Source organism: Ambystoma mexicanum, chromosome 7q (genome assembly GCF_040938575.1).
Source record: "Ambystoma mexicanum isolate Mex_15411 chromosome 7q, UKY_AmexF1_1, whole genome shotgun sequence".
NCBI lineage: Eukaryota > Metazoa > Chordata > Amphibia > Caudata > Ambystomatidae > Ambystoma > Ambystoma mexicanum.
The window spans coordinates 796,500,174-796,523,752 of NC_090941.1; the positions used below are offsets into that span (position 1 = coordinate 796,500,174).

At 43.8% G+C, this 23,579-nt stretch overlaps 1 protein-coding gene across 2 annotated transcripts in view; it reads left to right on the forward strand.

The window, feature by feature from the left end:
* LOC138528550 (matrix metalloproteinase-20-like) overlaps nucleotides 1–23,579 on the forward strand; it is a 123,669-nt gene that overhangs the window by 34,126 nt on the left and 65,964 nt on the right. For both annotated transcript variants that reach the window (XM_069640312.1, XM_069640313.1), the window contains 4 exons: nucleotides 7,042–7,190; nucleotides 7,284–7,409; nucleotides 13,743–13,904; nucleotides 20,581–20,740. In XM_069640312.1, the coding sequence (XP_069496413.1) occupies nucleotides 7,042–7,190; nucleotides 7,284–7,409; nucleotides 13,743–13,904; nucleotides 20,581–20,740 (597 nt within the window). The remainder of the gene's footprint in view (nucleotides 1–7,041; nucleotides 7,191–7,283; nucleotides 7,410–13,742; nucleotides 13,905–20,580; nucleotides 20,741–23,579) is intronic.

Below are 23,579 nucleotides of genomic sequence, written 5' to 3' on the forward strand. Positions count from 1 at the left end.
CCTGATGGTAAGCATCTCCAGAATGAATGGTCCAGTGGGGATCAGGTGGCTCCACTGACTCGTGGGGAGAAAGAGGAGGCGATGCAGGAGGAGACTGTGCATCTTTGCTCTGGCAGCTGGTGAGGTCTTCCTGAGGTATTTTATCTACAGGTAGCACTAGATGTGCTAACACAGTGGCCAGGGGCCTCACTGCATCTATCCCGTGTGGACATGCCATGCCACCAATAGTGAATCTGGTAGCAGTGGCCAGTGGGCTCACTGCACCTATCCCGTGTGGACATATCATGCCGCCAATAGTGAATCTGGTAGAAGTGGCCAGCGGCCTCACTGCACCTATCCCTTGTGGTCATATCATGCCACCACTAGTGAATCTGGTAGCAGTGGCCAGCGGGATCACTGCACCTATCCCGTGTGGACATATCATGCCGCCAATAGTGAATCTGGTAGAAGTGGCCAGCGGCCTCACTGCACCTATCCCGTGTGGACATATCATGCCGCCAATAGTGAATCTGGTAGAAGTGGCCAGCGGCCTCACTGCACCTATCCCGTGTGGACATATCATGCCACCACTAGTTAATCTGGTAGCAGTGGCCAGGGGCCTCACTGCACCTATCCCGTGTGGACATATCAAGCCACCAATAGTGAATCTGGTAGCAGTGGCCAGTGGGCTCACTGCACCTATCCCGTGTGGACATATCAAGCCACCACTAGTGAATCTTGTAGCAGTGGCCAGCGGGCTCACTGCACCTATCCCGTGTGGACATATCATTCCACCACTAGTGAATCTGGTAGCAGTGGCCAGCTGCCAATAGTGAATCTGGTAGCAGTGGCCAGCGGCCTCACTGCACCTATCCCGTGTGGACATATCATGCCACCACTAGTGAATCTGGTAGCAGTGGCCAGTGGGCTCACTGCACCTATCCCGTGTGGACATATCAAGCCACCACTAGTGGATCTGGTAGCAGTGGCCAGTGGGCTCACTTCACCTATCCTGTGTGGACATATCATTCTGCCACTAGTGAATCTGGTAGCAGTGGCCAGCGGGCTCACTGCACCTATCCCGTGTGGACATATCATGCCGCCAATAGTGAATCTGGTAGCAGTGGCCAGCGGCCTCACTGCACCTATCCCGTGTGGACATATCATGCCGCCAATAGTGAATCTGGTAGCATTGGCCAGCGGCCTCACTGCACCTATCCCATGTGGACATATCATGCCGCCAATAGTGAATCTGGTAGCATTGGCCAGCGGCCTCACTGCACCTATCCCGTGTGGACATATCATGCCGCCAATAGTGAATCTGGTAGCAGTGGCCAGCGGGAATCTGGTAGCAGTGGCCAGGTGCCTCACTGCACCTATCCCGTGTGGACATACCATACCACCACTAGTGAATCTGGTAGCAGTGGCCAGCGGGCTCACTGCACCTATCCCGTGTGGACATATCAAGCCACCACTAGTGAATCTGGTAGCAGTGGCCAGCGGGCTCACTGCACCTATCCCGTGTGGACATATCATTCCGCCACTAGTGAATCTGGTAGCAGTGGCCAGCGGCCTCACTGCACCTATCCCGTGTGGACATATCATGCCGCCAATAGTGAATCTGGTAGCAGTGGCCAGCGGCCTCACTGCACCTATCCCGTGTGGACATATCATGCCGCCAATAGTGAATCTGGTAGCAGTGGCCAGCGGGCTCACTGCACCTATCCCGTGTGGACATATCATGCCGCCAATAGTGAATCTGGTAGCAGTGGCCAGGGGCCTCACTGCACCTATCCCGTGTGGACATATCATGCCGCCAATAGTGAATCTGGTAGCAGTGGCCAGGGGCCTCACTGCACCTATCCCGTGTGGAAATATCATGCCACCACTAGTGAATCTGGTAGAAGTGGCCAGGGGCCTCACTGCACCTATCCCTTGTGGACATATCATGCCACCACTAGTGAATCTGGTAGCAGTGGCCAGCGGGCTCACTGCACCTATCCCGTGTGGACATATCAAGCCACCACTAGTGAATCTGGTAGCAGTGGCCAGCGGGCTCACTGCACCTATCCCGTGTGGACATATAATGCCACCACTAGTGAATCTGGTAGCAGTGGCCAGCGGGCTCACTGCACCTATCCCGTGTGGACATATCATGCCACCACTAGTGAATCTGGTAGCAGTGGCCAGCGGGCTCACTGCACCTATCCCGTGTGGACATATCAAGCCACCACTAGTGAATCTGGTAGCAGTGGCCAGCGGGCTCACTGCACCTATCCCGTGTGGACATATCATTCCACCACTAGTGAATCTGGTAGCAGTGGCCAGCGGGCTCACTGCACCTATCCCGTGTGGACATATCATGCCACCACTAGTGAATCTGGTAGCAGTGTCCAGCACCTATCCCGTGTGGACATATCATGCCACCACTAGTGAATCTGGTAGCAGTGTCCAGCGGGCTCACTGCACCTATCCCGTGTGGACATATCATGCCACCAATAGTGAATCTGGTAGCAGTGTCCAGCGGCCTCACTGCACCTATCCCATGTGGACATATCATGCCACCAATAGTGAATCTGGTAGCAGTGGCCAGCGGGCTCTCTGCACCTATCCCGTGTGGACATATCATGCCACCACTAGTGAATCTGGTAGCAGTGGCCAGCGGCCTCACTGCACCTATCCCGTGTGGACATATCATGCCACCACTAGTGAATCTGGTAGCAGCCTTGCCTTTTTGTCCAAATGGTTAGTCCTAGAAGGCTAGTGGCACCATAGCAGTGCTATTGCAGTCTGCGCAACCACAAACTCTATATAATGTCTACAAAAGAATCAAGGCTTCTGTCAGAAGGCACATGCCCCTGCCCTGTCATGCAGGTCGAAGGGTTAGAATTGTCTGGGCATTATATGAAATAGCTGGGCTACCAGGATGCAGGGTGCTATTGTTTGCATCCATATGGCTCTCGGGAACCCATCTTTCCACAGAATGCCCAAATGGTGTGCCATGCCAGAATGTCAGTGCCAACTACTTGAGATCCCTACTGGACATCAGCATCTGCTGGTACTCAGCAGTTGCATGCCAATTTGAGGTAGGACAATAAGGAGACAGGTCGTTGCTTGGACAGTGGGGTCAATTTTCCGCTAACAAATATCCCTCCTGTGCAGAATGTGATAAACTTGACATTAAGCTTCTCAAATTAACAGGTGACTGTGAGTAGCCCTTGAAAAGGTACCTATGCACGCCTTTCAGCACCAAGGGGGCTGAGTATGGTGATGTTATGATGGACCACACATCTGCACCCACAATCCCAAAGAGAGTACGTTTGGAATCCGTACATCCCGGTTTAGAAGGCTTTGTTATTTTGGGGAGTGTTTTAGCAAGACCCCCTAGCAATTTGTACATTACTGTTATTTCTGCTTGTAGTGTGCTACATAGCCTTGAGCTCAGGTGTGTCTTTCAAACGAAGTTGTGTCATGATCTGCACCCTCATCCTGCAGTAGATGGACCGAGGGATGTGGCAGTGGGCATCAGGATAGACCTGGCTACAAGGTGTGTTTTTAATCAATATGCATGCATGGCACATACGCTATATAATAATTCACATTATGCGTGCATGATGAGGACACAAACAGGCCATTGGTCAATCATTTGGTCTGATATTCTAGTGTTTTGTGATGGCTGTTCCTGGACATGATACCACTCTGCATCCAGGAGCCTGTTGTTCAGCACATTTATTAATCCTTGTGAATGCTTGAAGGCGTATTCACAGCATGGAGAACTCGAACAACAAGAATTTCACAAGGTGTACCCCTAGATATCTATCCTCAAATCGGTCTCTGCATCACTATACTGACTCACTGTATCCCTTGTTGCACAGTGCTCCATTGCACCATATGTACACCATCTGTGAACTGTTACCATCAAACATCAGCATCTGACCTGAACGTGCGCTGTAAAATCAACGGTACTTGAACTCCCACAAAAATAAAGAAATATATACAAAAGGACATATTGCAACACTCACAAGAAGGCATTTATCTGATTCTGCCAGAGTGGTCTAACCCCCATGGTGCCACCATGTCCATCCATTGGAGCCCCTGAAGTTGTCTGATGTGGTGTTTCCAGCGCTTCTCTTTGTGATAGTCCAGAACCCACCTATGGCACCACTCGTAGGGGTTGTGCTACAGCTCAGTGCAGTTAGCCTGGCTGCAGCACATGCTTCCCGAGGTGCTGCAGTGTATGTGGCATCCTCAACGACCTGGTTGCAGAATCATGAGACACACCTTCCTTATGGGCTATTTGATGTTGCTCATGGCACAACTCAGCCAACTCAGAAACAGCAGCCTTCTTTTTTTCCAACCATTTCTCCCCTTTTTACCAGATTTGTATTTCAAGAGTGTTGATATAGGTATTTAGTATCCTTTTCGATCAGAAAAAAGGTTGTGAGTTGACTTAAGACCAAGACCAAATGCAGCATGATACATCATGGGTGTAGACAATAATCAAGTCAATTCTTTGTATGCTATTTGATGGCGAGTGGGAAACATATAGATCAATAAAGGAATGATTCTGCAGTGATCCATTCCAATGCCTCCTGTTATGGTTGCAGTGCCACCATAGTTTTGATGCTTGCAGTATCTAGCTGGATGGAAAATACAACAACACTATTTTACTCGAACATATATTTGAACAATGATTCTGGTAAACGTTAGAGTCAGAGGATGGCCTGAACCAACTCCTTACAATTGTAAAGAGTGGTTCGCACATGTATGCAATGTGAGAATGTGAGAACCTAAGGCAATTGGGATTTGCATGCTCTTCTTTGTTCTGTTAGAGCCTAAATCATCCCTTAGGTCTAAGCTATGCACATTTTAAGGGCAGCCGTGATCTTCTTCCTGATCTTCTTCCTGATACTGGGCTCATTCCAGTTCACATGGCATCTTTAGAACTATCCTGCATTGGCATCACGATCACACAACACATTGTGTTCCTTCACCGCTTCTATCAAATTGGTCTCCTCGGGCAGTGCACCACAGCATCTAGTGTGCCTTTTGGTTATCGCTTACCCCTCTCAGAAGATCCACAGATGAAAGGATAAATAAACAGAGCACCAGAGTCTCTTTTTCTTTTGGCTTTGTTACTGTAGCACACAAAAGCCCTTGGGGCAACTCCCAGAGACTTCAAAGTGGGTCCCAAGAAACACAAAACCATGAACCGAGATAAGTGTGAAAAGGATTTGTTTATTTCTATGCTTGCTGCTCAGATGAAAGTCTACAATTTCCTGGTACAGCAATCAAATATATTTCTTTTTTATAGAGAATCTATACAGCCATTGAACAGGGATTACACTAGGGGAAGGAGTGAATGATAGAGGACCTGATGCCACCCTAGCATACCTGTCCAAATATCAACCAGGTATGCTACGGTGTGCTTTTACAACTAAAAGGCGACATTCAAAAAGATCATCCAAATGATATCCATCCATGTATATATGGCATCTGTACAGCAACATAATGTGTGATGAATCCAAGTAAGTGTTCCCCTCTCCGCTTTGGGACTAGTAAAATGAATATGCTAAGATTATTGCCCCCTAGGGGACAAAGCAAGCAGGATCCCACGGGGGTGTCCCTCCCTTTGAGCACAGCAGATCTCCTAAAAGAGATATGAGTAACCCTCCCTGTTCTCAAGATCCCAATATTTTTGTTGGCTATAGAGGTCTTAATTTGTGCTATGATTTAACACTTCCTGTGAGGATGGTTGGTGTGGTTTCTGACCCTCAACGTGCACAGCATTCACCTGGATGCAGGAAGTGCCAGCCTGACCCACCCCCGTTCAGAGAGAGGTAAAGGACCAATCTGTATTGCAGAAGGAGAGAAGGGGAGCCCATGGAGCACGAGAGGAGAGAGTTCCTCCTCCTGGGAGCTGTGGCATTGAGCGTGTGAGCATGCGCCAGGTTTGGAGAGGGGAATTGTGGCAGAGCCAGTGGAGCACTCAGAGCCCTGCTGGAACAAGAGCCAGTACCAACTGCTACCGGCATATGGAGACACCAATTCAAGACTGTGATAGGAGTCTGAGGAACGGGGTGAATTCAGCCCAGGCCACAATGCCAGAAGGGAACCGAAGAAGTGCTGCCACAGTCGCTGAACTCCCACGACTCCAGAGCACCACCCATACAGACGAGGTAAGTGATGGCTTCAGGACCTAGGGAGAGGGGACACCAAACTAAACCGAACCCCAGAGTGGAGTAAGAAGGCTGAAAGCCCAAGCCAGGCTGGGAGAAATCAAACCTCACTGTGGGGTAGACAACCTGAAAGCCCAAGTGGGTGCTGAATGAAAAAAAAAAACAGAGCGGAGCAAGAGCACAGAAGGCCCACGGTGTGCCGAGAGAAAACAAACTCAAGGACAGGGTGAGAAAGCTGAAAGCCCAAGGAGAGCTGAGAGAAACAAAACCCCAAGGTGGTGTATGAAATATGAAAGCCAAAGGAGAGCTAAGTGAAACCCCCAAAGAGGGGGTAATAGAATGACCTATAAGAGTAACTGGAAGAAGGGGTCCAGCCCAGACGAACCCATGTAAGAGACTGAGTTTAAATCTAAAGAGAGATTGATCATGAAGACCTAGACTGTGTACCAGAGGGGGAAGCCCTATTAAGCAAGTCATACAATGGTGGGGGAAGGATCTGAAGACAAACACCATTCAGTTAGTAGGGGAAAGGCCCAAGTATACGTTTCCCTCAGCGTATCCGTTTTCTTTCGAGTTGTAGGGTCAGAAATAAGGGATGAGCAGGTTTTTGGGCAGAGGATTTGTGTTGTAAAAGACATCCTGACGAGCACTTACAGATTGTACCTCATATTTTTCAATTAATATGTTATGCTGGTAATTTTGCACAAGGTTTACATCTGCATTCAGTGACAATATTGAGCCTAACCACATTTTAAATGACAACTTAATTTTGTTACTTGTTACCAAACCTTTGAAACATTTTAAAATATTAATCAGTGCCTCCTTCTTTCATTCACATGGAGCAAAAATAAATAATATGGCATGTCTATTGCTTCTTATGTAGTATTTCGTCCTACACGTCAAGTCTACCTTACTCAGCAGTCAATTCAATCATTTCATCAGCGCTTAAAGTCTGGAGTGATGCCAGCCCTCTGAGCTTTGTACCCACGAGTGCTGGAAATGCCGATATCATTGTCAACTTTGCAAGAAGAGGTAACTTTCAGTAGAATTTTATAATGAATTGCCTGCCAATACTCATGTTATAGATGTGCAAAATCATCAGTTACCCCTGATTGATCCTTGCAGGTCATGGGGATTCGTTTGCCTTTGATGGAGCAGGTGGTACATTGGCCCATGCGTTTGGACCCGGAGATGGTATTGGAGGTGATACACACTTTGATGAAGATGAAAATTGGTCAACTGAGCACAACGGTATGGCTTCTCATGAGTTGCTTCAGCATCGCATTTCAGATATTGTCTACCAATTGACAGAGTCTGTATTGCATGTTATGCTTAACTATAACAATTCTTTCTCAGAAAGGAGTGCCACAGTCAAAAAGGCATTATTTACCCTATATACTTAGCATATGTGGCCATGCACACAATTAATTAATGAAGCAATAGAACGCGAGGAGGGGGCCATCAATGGTAGGGTAATAGCCCCAGGGCGATAGTTAGAAGCCGAGCAAAGTTAAGGCTTTAACGTAGCCCTGGGGGCATTACCTGACCAGAAAAGCCCCCCCTCAGAGGGTTCTATTGCTATTAGTACGACACCACATCATTCCGGGGTACTAATAGCAATTATTCTTCGAATGAGAGACGGCGCTGCAACCGTTTCAGCCAGGACGCAGACGTGACAGCATGACAAAGGCTTTGTCAGGCTGGTAATGGCCCGGTGATAGCCAATGAGCTTGCTTGTTATAGGCTCATTGACCCTCAATGGGTTCTAATGTGATTTCTTGGATTCAGATAATTAATATATGATTAAAGTATTTTTCTAAGTGGCCACTATGTTTTAAATGTTTCTTGGTTGTGATGCCTACACCTTAATCACTCTAAACATACCATTCTCAATGTCCTGGGAGTTGAGCAAAGGGGAGTATTTGTTTAGTATCAAGAGCATAATTTTGCTTGTTGATGAGATAGGTAGCATTTTGGGATCTGAGGAACCAGAGCACAGAGCACAGAGATAAAAGGTTCATTAAGTTACAGAGGGAAGGCCATTTAGATGGGGACAATGCCGGCATTTCATCAAAACTTCAAAGAATGAAATCTAAATAAATGTTTAAAGGATTTTATAACAAAAACCTGACTCTAGCTAGTGACATGAACCAATTTATGGACACTTGGTCTGAACTTAGAACAAGCAACAACATCTCACCTATCACGATGTTCCATTAAAATGAATGTCTTCCAAACGTATATAGAGATACAAATAGAGGCTTTACCAACTCTTGGACCACTAGCAGAAATGCACCAAAATTCACAACCTAATAGAGTTGAAACTTATCTTCCAAGGAATAAAATATCTATTGTTGTCAAACAACTCCACATACACTGACTATTTCCATTGTCAAATAATTAAATTGTACAGAAAAGAAAAACATGATCTCAAATGGAAGAGTAGCACTTACTAGGGAACCTTGATTCAAGAACGATAACAAAAATACGTATGCATCCTTTAAAAATTGACCAATGATTTCAGCGTTGACCTTAAAATGTCATTGACAATTCTAGTAGCCCACTGTTTGCCAAGGTACAGTACCATCTTTCCAGAAGAGTTCAGCAATTCAATGATGCCTCTAGTATCCCATTCAAACAGATTAGTTTTATAGCCAAAGTAAATCATTGGATTATGGACACAAGCAAACAATTAGCGTACAAATTACAGAACATCTTGACCAATGTACATATTCTTTATAGAAGGAATTGCAACCAGTGAAGCCAGCACAGATCAACCACTGTGGACTATCTACTACCTGATTATCACTATTACAAATATTTCATGAGACCACTGCTTGCGTTTTAACAACACCAAATACCATAAGGCTGGGCTCCATAATCCCTTCTACAAAGATTGCTATCTAAAATAGAGCAACCCCGTGACACACTTACATCAATATATGTCATAGAAACATAAAAGCATGCTTAAAAGCACCAAATCATGATCAAAAATACTACTGAATTTAGAAATATAGTTAGGAGTTTAGAAAGAGCATGACATGTAGCTAGCTTGGTACAACACAAGAAATATGCATGAACTACTCTAGCGTCTTTCAAAATAAATTCACCATAAAGAAGCATCCAACCAGATCTGATCAATATTGCTCAAGACCTGCCACGAAATGGTCAACAATGTCCAAACAAGAAACGTCATCAACCCATCTCAATTGTTGGCTGGTGAACTATCAACCTTTTTCCATGCAAATATTTATATGATTAAACAAAACCTAAGCAATACAGAAATCGCGTGTTGCCTTCACTCCAGAGTCTGATTTACCATTGCCTCTTTCTGACCCCCCCCCCATTACAGAAGAGGAGCTTACACAATATGCTACAGGCTGCATGGTGGTTATATCACAAAGTGTCCCATGTCTAGTTAACTTACCAAGGAAAACATCATTAAGCAGCTCTATAGTAGCCAATCAGCTACATATTCAATGTGTTCTACACTATCAATGCAACCTAATGCACATCTAACTAACTTATGCAACTATCACTAGTTTTCAACCCTCTCTGTTGAAGAAGAAATCCTACAATAGATTTATGTTATTTTTATTTTATTGTTTACAGCGCAGACCAAGCTCGAGGGTACAACTAGAGGGAGTGGGAAGCTGGCGTTTGGGCTGGCATATTTTAAAACTACTGTGCGCTGTGTTTCAGTCGGTACATCCATTGGGATTAGTCCTTGGTCAGCTGATTGTTTGCATATCTTCTCTGCGGGTAAGTTTCGAGCCGGTTGGTCAATTTGCTACACAAGGAACGTGTGCCACCAGATATATGGATCTTAGCCGCCAGATACGTTGGTGTGCTACTCGTGAGTGCTTTGTAGATGACACATGCCGTCTTGAACAGTATTCTGGCTTGGAGAGGAAGCCAATATAATTCATGCAGGATGGGTTGATTCATTCAAATGTCTGTGAACCCATAATAAGACATGTTGCAGCGTAGTCGACTGCTTTTAATGGAGCCAAATGAGCAGTTTAAGGTCTTCTAACACTAAAAATACATCAAGTCTAAAATCTTAGTCCATAACCACCAAACAGATATTAGATTGCAGAAGTCATTGAAAATGAACAACCCCTCGGGACTATTGCTAATTGAGCTGCTAGAATATTTCCTAACTCACCACTTGAAGTTTGGGCACTTTTTTCAGATCCATGTACATCTTCATGTGAAGTCCCATATGGAACAGTTCTTTAATGCCCTCATGAGACTTCAAGTTCTCTCACACAAAGCTTCTGAATTACCTCCCAACCCTTGTTGCACAATTCCAAAATCATGCTACCATTGGGAAAAGACTTAAATCACCATATAGGTGGCATGTTGACTAGAAAGAGTGGAGGAGTGGATGAATATTAACAATGTTTTCCTGGCTAAAAATGAAACTGGTGAGCTTCTCAGTAAAAAAAAATTAACAGCCTATTATGTAAAATGGTTATCTTGGAACACTCATCTGCACCAATCTAGGAGGCTAGAAATCTGTGTATGAGCAAAGTGTACACAAATTCCACAAAATCCATGTTACCCTTATTTGCTCTTTGATAGGCCCTTATGAAAGTGGGGCCTCCCGCCGTAATTATTGAGTATCATAGTTGAGCTTCACAATCAATCCCACCTAAGAGTAAGGTTGAACATGAAGGGGGAACTGTCAGCACCTATCTCCATGGGTAGAGGGATCAGACAGGGCTGCATTGTGGCCCCCTGCCTCTTCAATCTCTGCATGGCCGATTTGGTGAATCACTTAAGGCAACGTGGTTTAGTTAGTTTAAGAATCGGCACAGAAACATTTAACTGGATCACCTACATGGACAATCCTGTCTTGTTAGATCACACTCCTGTTGGACTCCAGGACCTATTGAAAGCTTTAGAGAATTATGCTCAGTAAAATGATCTAAAGATCAACCTTTCAAAATCCAGAATCTTCACATTTAAATGACCTCAGACTAAAGAGGCCCCAGACAAATGGTCATTATCCGGTCTCAACATTCCTGCAATAAAGGAAGTCACATATTTAGGCACCAATTTTAGATCTTTTCCATCCTTACATCAAGTAAGGACAACTTTAGAGGGCACGATAGTACAACTTGGTTGCCAGATGAAATAAATCAATCAGGCTTATTGCAAATTCACGCTGGAACACCTGATCAAATTGTATACTGGAAAGGTAATACCTGTACTAACTTATGGTGTGGAACTATATCCAGCTATAAAACTAATTATTTGGGGAGCTCAAAGGAAACTGGAAAAAAGTGCTAACTCTACCCCAATGCCTTCCCTTAGCAAGTCCTACATATGAACTAGGCCTCCAATTCCTGAGGTATCACACCGAATGGAGGGTATTATCTCTGTACCGGCAGATAATTGTCCCTAAACACAACACACTATATGTGGATATAAAAACAATGTTGAAGGTTAATACAAATCAATTTCTAAGGGAACTGAGAAGCAAGTGTTAGTAATACTTTCTAACTGTGATTTTATTTTGAAAGATCTGTCGGATAACCAAATGTATGTAAAAGGTCATCTGAGAAAATTGGACTGGAATCAAACAATAGCAGAAATGAGGAGTACCAAGCCTCACCAGTCACTATCGCCTCTTGAACACCCAATGGCTTTCCGGGCAAGATATCTAATTTGTTTCCCTAATCCCAGATATAGATCAGATTTTCTCAGATTCCACCTGAACCTATTGCTGACAAGGGAGATTCTCTTTATTAGATATAAGGAACAATACAAGGACAATCTGCGTCCCATGTGCAGTAAAACCCTCCCGCAAACCATGAGATATATATTGTTGACCTGCGATGGCACAAGAGAAATGAGAATAAAGGCATTTGTAAGATTTATGGACACACAAGGGCGGATAGATAAGCCATAATTTTGGGAAAGATTAAGTTTGGCATTGAATCACAGTTAACATGGGAGGTCATAACTGTACTGTGATCAGTGAACATGATGGGACCTGATTGGAAGACCACAAATCATTGAGAGCGCACCATGTCGTGTGTACACTGTAAAGAGCTTTCCTTTTTTCCTTGTTTAAATGTCTTTTATATAATGTTTTTCTTTCTCAGAAATGTAATTTCTCTTGCTTTTAATTGAATACTTGTTTTTAGATTGTGTATATCCTTCTTGTTTTTGCTCAGTAAAGGTTTGTAATAAACTGTATACTAATAAATAAAAAAAATTGAAAAAATAAAAAAAATAAAGTCTTATACCCCTCATAGCCCAACTATGGATAGGGCTACTCGCTACAGCCACAGGATACAGTTATACAGTATGTTGTAACTACGGTAAAATCAAGAAAATGTCTAATCAGGAACTACATGGTTATTGCGGCAAACTGGGAGATTGGAAAGGTGCCCCTTCCATAGTAGGCACGGTGAGGCATGCGGTTATACTCTAGCGATCCAGTTGAGACCCCCATGCCCTTTGTAATATATTCAAGTTACAACATTTTAAATGTCAACATTACACCGAAAATCAAAAGTAATCAATCACTCAGGATTTTAAATGGGAAACCGATTTCTGATTGAAAAATCAGCACTGCCATGGAGTGAAAAAGTAATGAAAAGCATGAAACCCCTAGCTGTGATCTCCCTAGATGCAACTATACCTTCTAACTACCGTACTTCGTTTAGCTTCTCTTGACTACCCACACACACGTTCATATTCGTTTTCTTATAAAGATCTTCTCAGAATCTTATATGATCTTACATTAATCCTACTTTAAACGTATAAGAATTCAATAGTGCATTTGGGTGTCTTATAAGTTCTTATTATTGCTCCCAACATCCTACTATTTTCCCACAAGCAGTGATAGGCTACTTGTAAGTTTCTTTAATGCATTTCTGTATAGGTGGGGCCATGGACGTTGCATCACTGGCCGATTGCATAGGAGGTGGTCGGCACTTGATGCTGCTGTTTTTATTCTTAGATGTATATTGAGCACTTATTTGATGTAAGACGTTTAACAAGGGTGGAATCCAACGGTTCTGAGGGGAGAGCAAGGAAATGTACAATGAAAAGTCAAATGATGTATAGTGAGACAACACGCTAATACATAAAAAGTAATGAATGTGCCTTGATTTGAATGGGTTTAGAGATTTGAAAACCAGACCATGGTGACCCATGGATCCACAAAAGTGTAATATTTTTTTAAAATGTTTTTATTTTTTATTTTTGAAACCTCAGCCTGATAAGACCCAATGTGAACACTGGGACCTCAAGTGTAATATTATGTATCTCCTTCTCCCACAGTGCATATAATCCAACCACTTATTCAAATATTACAATAAAGCACTATGCAGTTGGAAGAACAAGAGTAGGTGGGGGTCAGTTGGGTGATAATTGGAGATATCAACATAAAAACCTAAGGGAAAATGGCTGTTCAAGTTAATAATGTCCTTCTACCACATAAAGTGAGATATTACTACAAGTTAACAGAGTCAATGCTTGTAATAAAATTCCAGCTATTTGCCACGCCCACTGTACCATGTGCACATGTAAATTAATGTACTGTTTCTTGCCTTCTCACTGCAGGATTTAACTTATATCTTGTTGCCGCACATGAATTTGGCCACTCATTGGGTCTCTCACATTCTTCAAACCCTTCATCGCTAATGTACCCGACCTACCAGTCGCGCAGCACAAACGGCTCTCCGCTCTCAAACCAGGATGTACAGACGATTCAGAACTTGTACGGTATGATATCTATACAACTGTAAGGTGACAGCTGGATGCTTAACCAAACAAAAATATAAGGATAAATACATTGAACATACATATGTTTGATGAAATTAAAATTCACAGCACGTCTGTGTTTTCACATTGCAGTGGTCCCATTTTACATTTTAAAGCTAGGAATTGTGATTCAAAGCCCATCCACACATACATATGTATAAATCGTTTGCAATTTAGCTGCACACAGAATTTTACATGTGCAATGAAAGGTCTAAGGTGTACTAAGGTGTAGACAATATTTAAGACCAACACAAAACTGACTTTATATGCATTGAATATTTCAAGCCGTCCAACTTTTTGTGATGGTGGTGATTTATTCACTGGCAGTGACAATGTTGCCATCAGCAATGAACTGCCATTACACCAGCTAAGCAGCTGTGTCTCACCAATTGCCGACCACTCCCTAATTCTCCCCCTTTTGGGCTCCCACTCTCGGGCTTCCCTCACCCATATCAGCCCTGCTGCTGCGGCAGTGCTACCCTGCACTCTTACTTTGAACCATTTTTCTGTTTTCACTATGTACAGTGCTGCACTGCTTTACAGCTAGGTTCACGCTGTATCAATCCAATACATACATGTTACTGCCTTTGGGCACCTTACAAGTCTCTGCAAGGCAGTGCAACATTAATTCTTAGGTTCTGACCCTAAACAGGTATCGTGAAGCTGGGGAACATTTCGCTGTTTGGGTTCATGTCTCATCTTCCGATCATTCACTTGACCTCCTACAATTCTACAGACATTTCCCCTAGTGTATCGGCATCCTTTGTAAATAACGATCCCTTTCATTGTAATTCCCACATGATGGGTCTTCTTGTTTCCACAACAACATGTTGAAATGCGCTCCATCTGGCTATAATCCCTCAGAGTGTCTCCACCTATTACATGGTGGCTAAACTGTGACCTCTCACTGCACAATACATTTTGGTCCATGCTCCTACTGAAATCACTTGTTTGGTCACCTCTTCATCTTGTGTTCAATTTTACCTTCATCCTTACACTTAGCTATACATTCCTTGTAAATTCACACAATCATCTGTGCTCTTTATCATTTGTAATATATTCCCCTCCCATCTCTTCCTTGAATGTGTGTCAGACCTGTCATTTCATACATGTACTGTACCCGCTCCACCGAGGTTTGAAGCAGTTCCACTGCACCTTGGCACTTCACAAAATATAAATACATAAATACACAAATAAATAGATAATTAAACTGTCATAGACAGCCAATTTTGTGTGAATAAAGTGTAATGGGAAGTAAGAATACAATATCAACATAGTGCACTCCACAATTAGATTTTTTTTTCTTCGCTCTATTGATATCTAACGCAGTGGTACTCATTTCCTTGATTTCAAAAGGGTAAAAGTCTTCCCTCTCCGTATGGACATCTGTGACATATGTGTTGCAAACAGATATCTGCAGTAGGTCCATTTTCCCACTGAGATGTTGTACCAAAGAGTGAAATGAAGGAAGGGAATAATGGTATGATGCAAACCACAAACCACAAATTCATTTGTTTTTGGCACAATAGCAGGCATTATTTTCCAACTCACTGCCTCATTCTGATAGCCCGTATTCATTGGATGACACAGCTTGACACAGCACATTGCACTGAGGGGACCACCTCCATTTTTACTTGAGTGCTAATGTTCTCCTCTCCTGCAATATTCTAATTTTCTCCCACATACTGAAAAATTGAAGAGGAAAACATAGGCAAAAATGACTTAAGTCCTCATTTTCTTTTACGGTTGTGGAAAAGTGTAAAACAACCATTGGCAAGTAACTACTGCTGGAAGCATTGGTAATGGATGCCTATGGAGTAAGTCTGCTTTTATTCAGCGGATCCCATATGAATCTATTACGATTACGTTACCGCCAGCGTTAAACGCCATGCTGGCTGTAAGGTTGCTGCATTTGTTCTGCTGAGAGGTAATGGGGTGGACATGGTAAATCCGCCGCTCCTCAACTCTGCCTGAAAAATGCAGGAAAAGGGGCAGATACAGCATTTTTCTCGACTTTTCACAACCCGCTTCATAGGGAAAATGATCATGTGCGTTGCTGCAGTTTGGCTCTTTTCCCCAGTTCTGATCTGTCTCCACACGTGGGGTAGACAGATCAGCGGTTCACTGAATTTGCCCAGGCTCCTGTATCTTTCATAGCACACATACGGCTGATATCTGGTGATTTACAAAATTAACATATGCACACAGTAGAGATATTTATTAGCAGCCATCAAAGAAAACATTACCATGTCAAACACTAATTTCAGCAGATTGCTCCTGATTTCTACAAGTGGTCCAAGGACAGCCCACTGAATTTGGGCATTTAAGAGGGGACCAGAACATGCATTCTCAAGGGGATCGAACCTGTGTTGCTCGTGTCATCTTGCTTCCAAGGTGAGCACATTGCCATTGAGCTATCCTCTCGAGACTATACTAATACATTGAGCTATACTGCTTAGCTATTGGAACTCACAAAGTACCTCAAATATCCCTATGTGTCTTTGAAATGACTGTGTATCTTCCCAGCTGTCTCAAATGTTGCTTGAGGCTGAGGACTTTAGGGTGATTGAAGGGCAAAATGGGGTACAGACACCATAGAGCTTCCTTGAATCTCCGTAGGAAAGTTGTCACAAACTTCTTCTTAGGAAATTCACTCATGACTATAATATAGTATTTCCAGGCTGATCTATATATCCAGGCCTAATATAGTATTCGTTTTTAGTCTGCCCATCTGTATCCTACAGTCCTCTTAATTGTCCAGTAGACTCTGCAGTGTTTACCAGATACACTGACTGTCTTCCCCTAATTGTTCGCCCTTTGCTGGCCTTGTGGGAATCCTCTTGCAAGGCATAAACAGGCCTTGCAGTTGAAAGCAGTGGCCTTTCAAACCGTATGTTTCAAAGTGGATCAGCTACTCCCCAAACTGGTAATCACAGGGATGTAGCTCATTTACCTACTACGTAGATGAGACAGGTTGTTCTAATTTGCAATCCTCCGAATTCTGGTAATTAATGTTATCTGAGCTGCTTTACCTTTTAAACACTAAGAACAAATGACCTGTATCACCAAGGTTTCCAGCAGCGCCCCTGTTCCTTTAGGGCTGGTCACCATCCACTTCTCTTGTACATCAATCGGTTCTATGTGATTTTACCAAAATCATTTTTTGAGGAAACATTTATATCGAAAAAACATCGATTTTTAATTCTTTTATTGGGGGGTCCTCCTAACTCCCCCTTTTCATTATATTTTAACCCCAACCCCCTCCGCACCCATTTTAACCTCTAACTCCACCCCCATATATATGAATATTTTTGTTTTTACGATATAATTGTTTCGTCATAACAGACCTCTCTGAAAATGATTTTGTTAAAATCACTGGATACCACATCAATCATGGGACTTCGTTAGCAAAGAAAATGCATTTCAATAATAATTTTTAGTATGACTTCATGTACCCTATGTGGCAGTTAATATTTACAGCACTTCGTCCCATGGACACACATTTCAAGAAATGATTAGTCCTTTGAATGCCACTACAAAGTCATCACCTTTGCAACACATACCATTTTGAACCCAGCCAAATCCACCCCTGCCTCTGCCTCTGTCTACTGCCACCATGCTCCATGCAAGATTGCTCTTTCTTGAAAATCCTGCTACTCCTCTATGAACCCATCCAGGGTCTTGGCCCCCGCTAGCTCACTGAATGCCTCTCACTGAACACTCCCTCTCGATCTCTCTGATCATTGACTCTTCACAACGTATCAGTCCCCTGCCTAACTTAAGCCTCCTCCGCTCTCGCTCTTTTTACTTACTTGCCCCACTCCAGTGGAATGGCTCCCACCTCCTGACCCCCATCCATCATCAAAACCATCCATTCAGCTGTGAAGCTCTTCAAAACAAAGCTTAAACTCCAGCTTCTGGCCCTGGAAGGAGCACACCAAGTTCCCCCCAACCCCCTCCTAGCCAGACTAACTGCCCATTCCACCAAGACATTCTGCCCTTAGACTACTTCTCTGTAATTTGTAAATCCGTAAATACTGGCCTCTGCCTCTAAATGTAAAACAAATTGCAATGTCTTTGAGTCTCTGTCCCTGGTTTACTTTCCTATTCTTACCCCTTCAAAGTCAGTATACGCCAAATAATACAACTGCTATTATGTAAAGGCACCTTACCATTGCACTGCCTCTGATTGCTGATACTGCTTACTTTGAAAGTTATTTTGGTTTGAAAATGACACCCTGTTCTTAAATATGTACACATACACATACCGCTATAGACCTTTTATTCAAAGGAATAATTAGATGACTGAACAAGTTAGGCACTTCTTTGTATGCACGTTCAGTGCTGACCTAGCTAGCTGCCAATGAACCACTTACTGCTGAGATGTGTGTTCTCGCGATAGACTGAAAATTCAAGGCTCCTCATGGTGAACTCATTTGTCTATGCTTCTGGGGTCAATATATTAAGTAAAATTAGCACCTGGGGAGGGAGAGGCAACGAAACAGGTAGCTCGATCGCTGGCTGAATCCCAGAATCTCGGCCTGCATTCCGAGCAGCCCCATGGCTGTTTCCCCCGCCCAGCCATCTTAACCCCCTTCCTCCCCTCCAGTCACCGTTTCCTACCCTCCCCTCCCTGCCCCACTTGCCTTATTCTTTTGGCAGCGACAACCACTGCCACTGCTCCAGCCTCCGTCCTGCACCACTGGCCACCGTGGAAATGGAAGAAGGGCACTGCTCTCAAGTCAATATTTTCTTTGAATGAATGGGAAGCTGGAAGGCGTCCCATTCATTCAAAGAACATACATTTTTATCAGCCTCCTGGGTTCCCGGATTGGAAAACCAGGGTGCTAATGGCAATAACACCCGATCCGGCAACGGATCGGATGGTAAAGGCACTGGGGCCCATCGTTAAGGCCCATGCTGCGTTTGGGGCTTTAACTTGGGCCCCCAGCCGTTACCACCCAAATCAGAAAGCAGGGTTGATGTGTTATTGGCATATTAAATTGATTAAGAGTAACATCATTATTTTTAGAAGATTCTTTTTTAGAATCAAGCAATTTGTGGATGTTTGAGGGGAATAGGGGAGTGTAAAGTAGAATGGTAAGTAGAAGGGCTGTATTCTCCTGTTTTCTTGTATTTGGTGTTGACATGCCCAGTCTATCCAGTGATACCTGGCACTGTGGAAGGATTAAAAGTCTGGCCACTGCTTAGCTAATACATGTTCATGCTCTTAACCAATTTGAACAAAAGGACAAGCTTGGGTTCTCACAGACTACTGCGGTGGTAATTTGGCATAGCATACACACTTTGTAACATAACATAAATAAGAAAGAATTTGAACATTTTGTAAAATGAACATTCTAAATAGTGTACATTTTTCTCGGAGTAGTGAAAAATGCAAGCCTTGCATTTCTGACATACAGCCACTTCTGGTTGATGTTATTAAAAGAGTTTCCAGGCACCACACGGACTCATTGTGAACTAAAATATCTCATTGTGGACTAAAAGAGTGCATGATATGTAATGAGACATACTATTAATAAGAGCTTTTTTGTCATCAAGGTGGCGAGACTTCTTCAATTTGACCAAGCCAGTCTGAGTACTACATTCCCTTACCTTCTAATACCAACAACAGTCGCAATCTATTCTTTTCTAGACTACGCAACTCTTGCCTCAGGTTTGTTTGCCACAGCATTACCATTCTACAATATGCCTTCACCGTGCCAACAAGCACCAAACGCTGAAGCGCTCCTGTCTGAGTTACAGCGGCATCTTTGCCCAGAGAACTGTGCCATTGACAGTCATTGATTTCTCCCTACTGTTTCCTTGCAGTAGGCGGAATACCCATAATTCTAAAGAGCACGTTTTGATCAGTGCTGCATATATCAAATGCGAGTTTGGCACATGCAGAATAAATGGCATTCGCACGCCACAACATATCATGCAGTGATATATTGTGGATTAAAATCTGTCAAAATATGATTGTTCTGAAAAGTTTGCACCATCTTACATCATGTGGAATCATGTACGTAATCCATTTTGAAGCCATAATTGGCTTTTTTTTATTTTTTATTTGTTTTTAATAATGGCAGTGGGTGCAAGCAGAATCGTTACATGACACATGTTTTACCTTCTGTTGGACGTTTATATGAGACAGAATAGTTCCAACAGAGCATGCCCATTTTGTTTAACTACTGCATGCGTACTCATGCATGTGGCATGAACACATCGAGAATGATCACATCCATGCATTAAAACTGGGCACAACCTCCAAGCATGCTTATTAACTGCATACAAACATGCATGTAGTACATTCTAATCGCTTTCCTGTGGTGAACATTTACTGCTTGGATTCATCACTAAATAGGTCATACGCCACGCATGGAAATGTACGGCACATTCTCCTGGTAAGAGCAATAACCATTAAAACCAACACATGTGATGGGCCCTTGAACTGGTTCTGCTTCTGGGAGCCTTTAAAGATATGAAACCTGGTTGTGTGTACCCTGGATTACTAATATGAGTGCATTAAAGTGAGGAAAAGAAATGCCATTATTTTCTGTGGGCAGTGAATAGTGAGGGCATCAAAATGAAAGAATGCGAAGTAAAGCTATATTTCATTTGTCTCGTGCATTAGGATCACAAGCGCTCTCTGGAGGAAACTATTACTCTTACATCAACCAATACATGCATTATTTCTTTCCATGGCGGCTGGTGGTGGATGAAAAATGTCAAGCCAACCTGACTTTTGATGCAGTTACTCGGTTGGGCGAAAACCTAATATTCTTCAAAGGCAGGTAAATATACTGTGTTCATGGAATATTGATGTGAAATGCATTGTTGATGGCAGTGTTGGGTGAAAAATAGAAATAGGCTGCAAAACCAATGAATACCGTCCTTTATTCATATTGGTTAAGGTGATAATGTCATCATAATAGATGAAACACTTGCACTGAGTGGCTATCCCACTGGTAATGTGCTCCCATCTGAAGTGGGTTGAGCAAGCACTTGACGACTTTGAACCCCAGGAGGATCAACTTTACCCTGTTGTTTCATTGAAATAAATTATTGATTGCTAATGTATTTCATTTATCCTTGTATGGGGTAAAAAGTCATGGGGTGGCTATATTTGACAATGGGGCTCCGACCCACCAAGGTCACCAATCATGTACGAGCCAAAGTCAACCCAATAACAATGTTGCGCGCTCCCAAGTGTCCAGGTGCTCCAGAGTCCAGGAGGAGGGCCCGGCATTTCCCCATTCAGGGAACCCGGACCCGGTCCATCCCCATTCCCATTTGAGCCCCCATAGGGCTCAATGGGAATGGGGCGCATGTTAACAATGGGCCCATTAATGACGGCCCCGTTGTTAGCATGCTGGGCCGCTTGCGGGATCCGCTAAGGATGTCTGGTAAAACCAGGCGTCCTGAGCAGGTCCAGCGAGTGGACCTCGTAATAGGGCGGTAAGGGGTTAATGGCTCTGGTACCCTTACCAGTGCCACTAACCCCTTACCGCCCTCCTCGTAATGAGGCCCATAGTGTTAAGATGGATTTCTGAACTCTGACCTGGTGGGCAGAGGTTCAGGAGGCCAGCCTATTTTCTTGGAACAGGGTAACCTTCTGGACAAGCCAGACCAATCAAGGTAGCTTGGCAGCTGTCAAGACTAGGTTTCAGGAGGGGTGAGGGTGACTGAAAGACCTCAATGAGCACATAGAGTAAAGGATACTTACAAATCACTCCTAGTCAGGTGTAGTTATAAAAATACAATTACATTTATTTCAAGGCCTTTGAAAGTCAGACACATATTAATAATCACAGAAATACTAATAAACCAACACAATCCTATCCGAATACATATATACTAGACCAAGTGGCCTAAAGGGTTAAATACATGAAATGGGTCCAGAACCTAAAAAGGGAAGGAAGCGGGTAGTGCAAAGAGTCTTTAGGCAATTCAACATCAATCACAGTCCTAAATGAAAGGCAGTCCAGTCCCTAAGATGAGAGGAGCCTATTGCACAAATGTACTTGCAATGCTGGCGCAGGCGGCAGTGCAGATGGGCGAAACGTTGTCTCTTCGGGGGGCTGTAGCAGCTCAGGAAGGTGGGTGAGGTGATGAAGAATAAGTTTCCACTATTCGTGGAGGCTCTCCCCTTAAGGGCAGAACAGGTTCCAATAGTTGGTAATAGTTTGCACTAGCAGTGTAAAGGAGAGGGGCCCTCAGAGGCCACTCGTGCCTAAAAAATTGATGGATGCGCTAGGGGCCACCGGTAAGGGTCGTTAATACTCACCGCTCCTAGGCGCACTCCGGGCCAAACTTCGGCAGTCGAGTCCACTTCGGTTGCAGGTTCAAATGCATAGCGTAGCGTAACTGAAACAAAGAGGACCCAATGGAAGATCTTCTCACATACAGTGCACCATACGTGGACCAATCACGGACCACGGTGGTCCCATCCATTCAGAGCACACCAGACTCTCTGGCACACAGGATGTGGATTGTAGCTAGACAGCCCAGCCGACATCCTGGAGGTGCACACACAAGACATGCAGAAGCCCACGAAAGCAGAGCGCCTCGCGGGAATATGCATGCCCAAATAAGGACTGCCCCGGGTCGACTCTGCCTGCGGAGGGTGAAGGAGCAAGATGGCCAAAGGACAGGACAAAGAACCTTGTGGCATGGCCATTTTGGAGCCAGGCAACCTATTTTTGTCAAAATTGGTTAACGTGGTTTGCATGGCAAGAAAGGGTTAAAAATACATGAAAAGATAAGCTGCCACCAGGCCTGTCCAAAGCACATCTGCACCTCTCCAAAAAATCCCTTTGAGAGTGTCTATGGCCCTTGGAAACAACTATAGGACCCAAGCGCACTGTTTTGTAAGGTACCTGGTGCACTTGTAACATGTTGCAGAAAAGTTGCAACACTTGCAAGGACTAAGGAAAACAAAGTCTCCCAGTACTGACTGTCTTTAAGCGCATGTCAGTTTCCCCATAACAAAGGGAGCAAAAAGCCTAGAGAAGTGCAGCAGAAGGCTGTGCTCCTCTGGTAAAGTCAGACTATGGTGTTCAAATTAAGCAGAAAAGTTGGGGGCTACACAACTGGAGGGAAAATTACACATATCATGGAAATCTTTCCTAACACATAGTAAAAGCGACCACGTCTGATATGTGAGTCGCAGATGTTGTGTATCTCAGACTTGGGGCAGGTGCCATGTGTGACAGGCGGCAACTGAGGGGGTAGGTGCACAAAATTATTGGACAGATAGGGTTTCAGAAGAGAGACAAGAAAGAGAGGATGTATGCAGCAAGAACGGGGTAACTGGAAATGGAAGCAAATAGGGTTCAAGTAATGTTTGAGGCAAAAAGGACCCAGTAATAGAGGTGCCAATTTAGTGAGTCAGAGGCATATTTTTTTTACAACAGCCATACCTTGTCTCCAACTTGTTAATTAGGTTTTGGATTCCGTCGCCTGTCTGCCTGCTGTTTAGTGGTTTGCTTGGTGTGGGGGAGCATGGAATCTCCAAGGGAAATGTGTTCTTGGATTTGTAGCACCATCTTATCGGCTGAGCGACAGCACTCAATACCGAATTGTCCATAGGTATTTTCTTGAGATGTAGACCCTACGTACACATGAATGGCC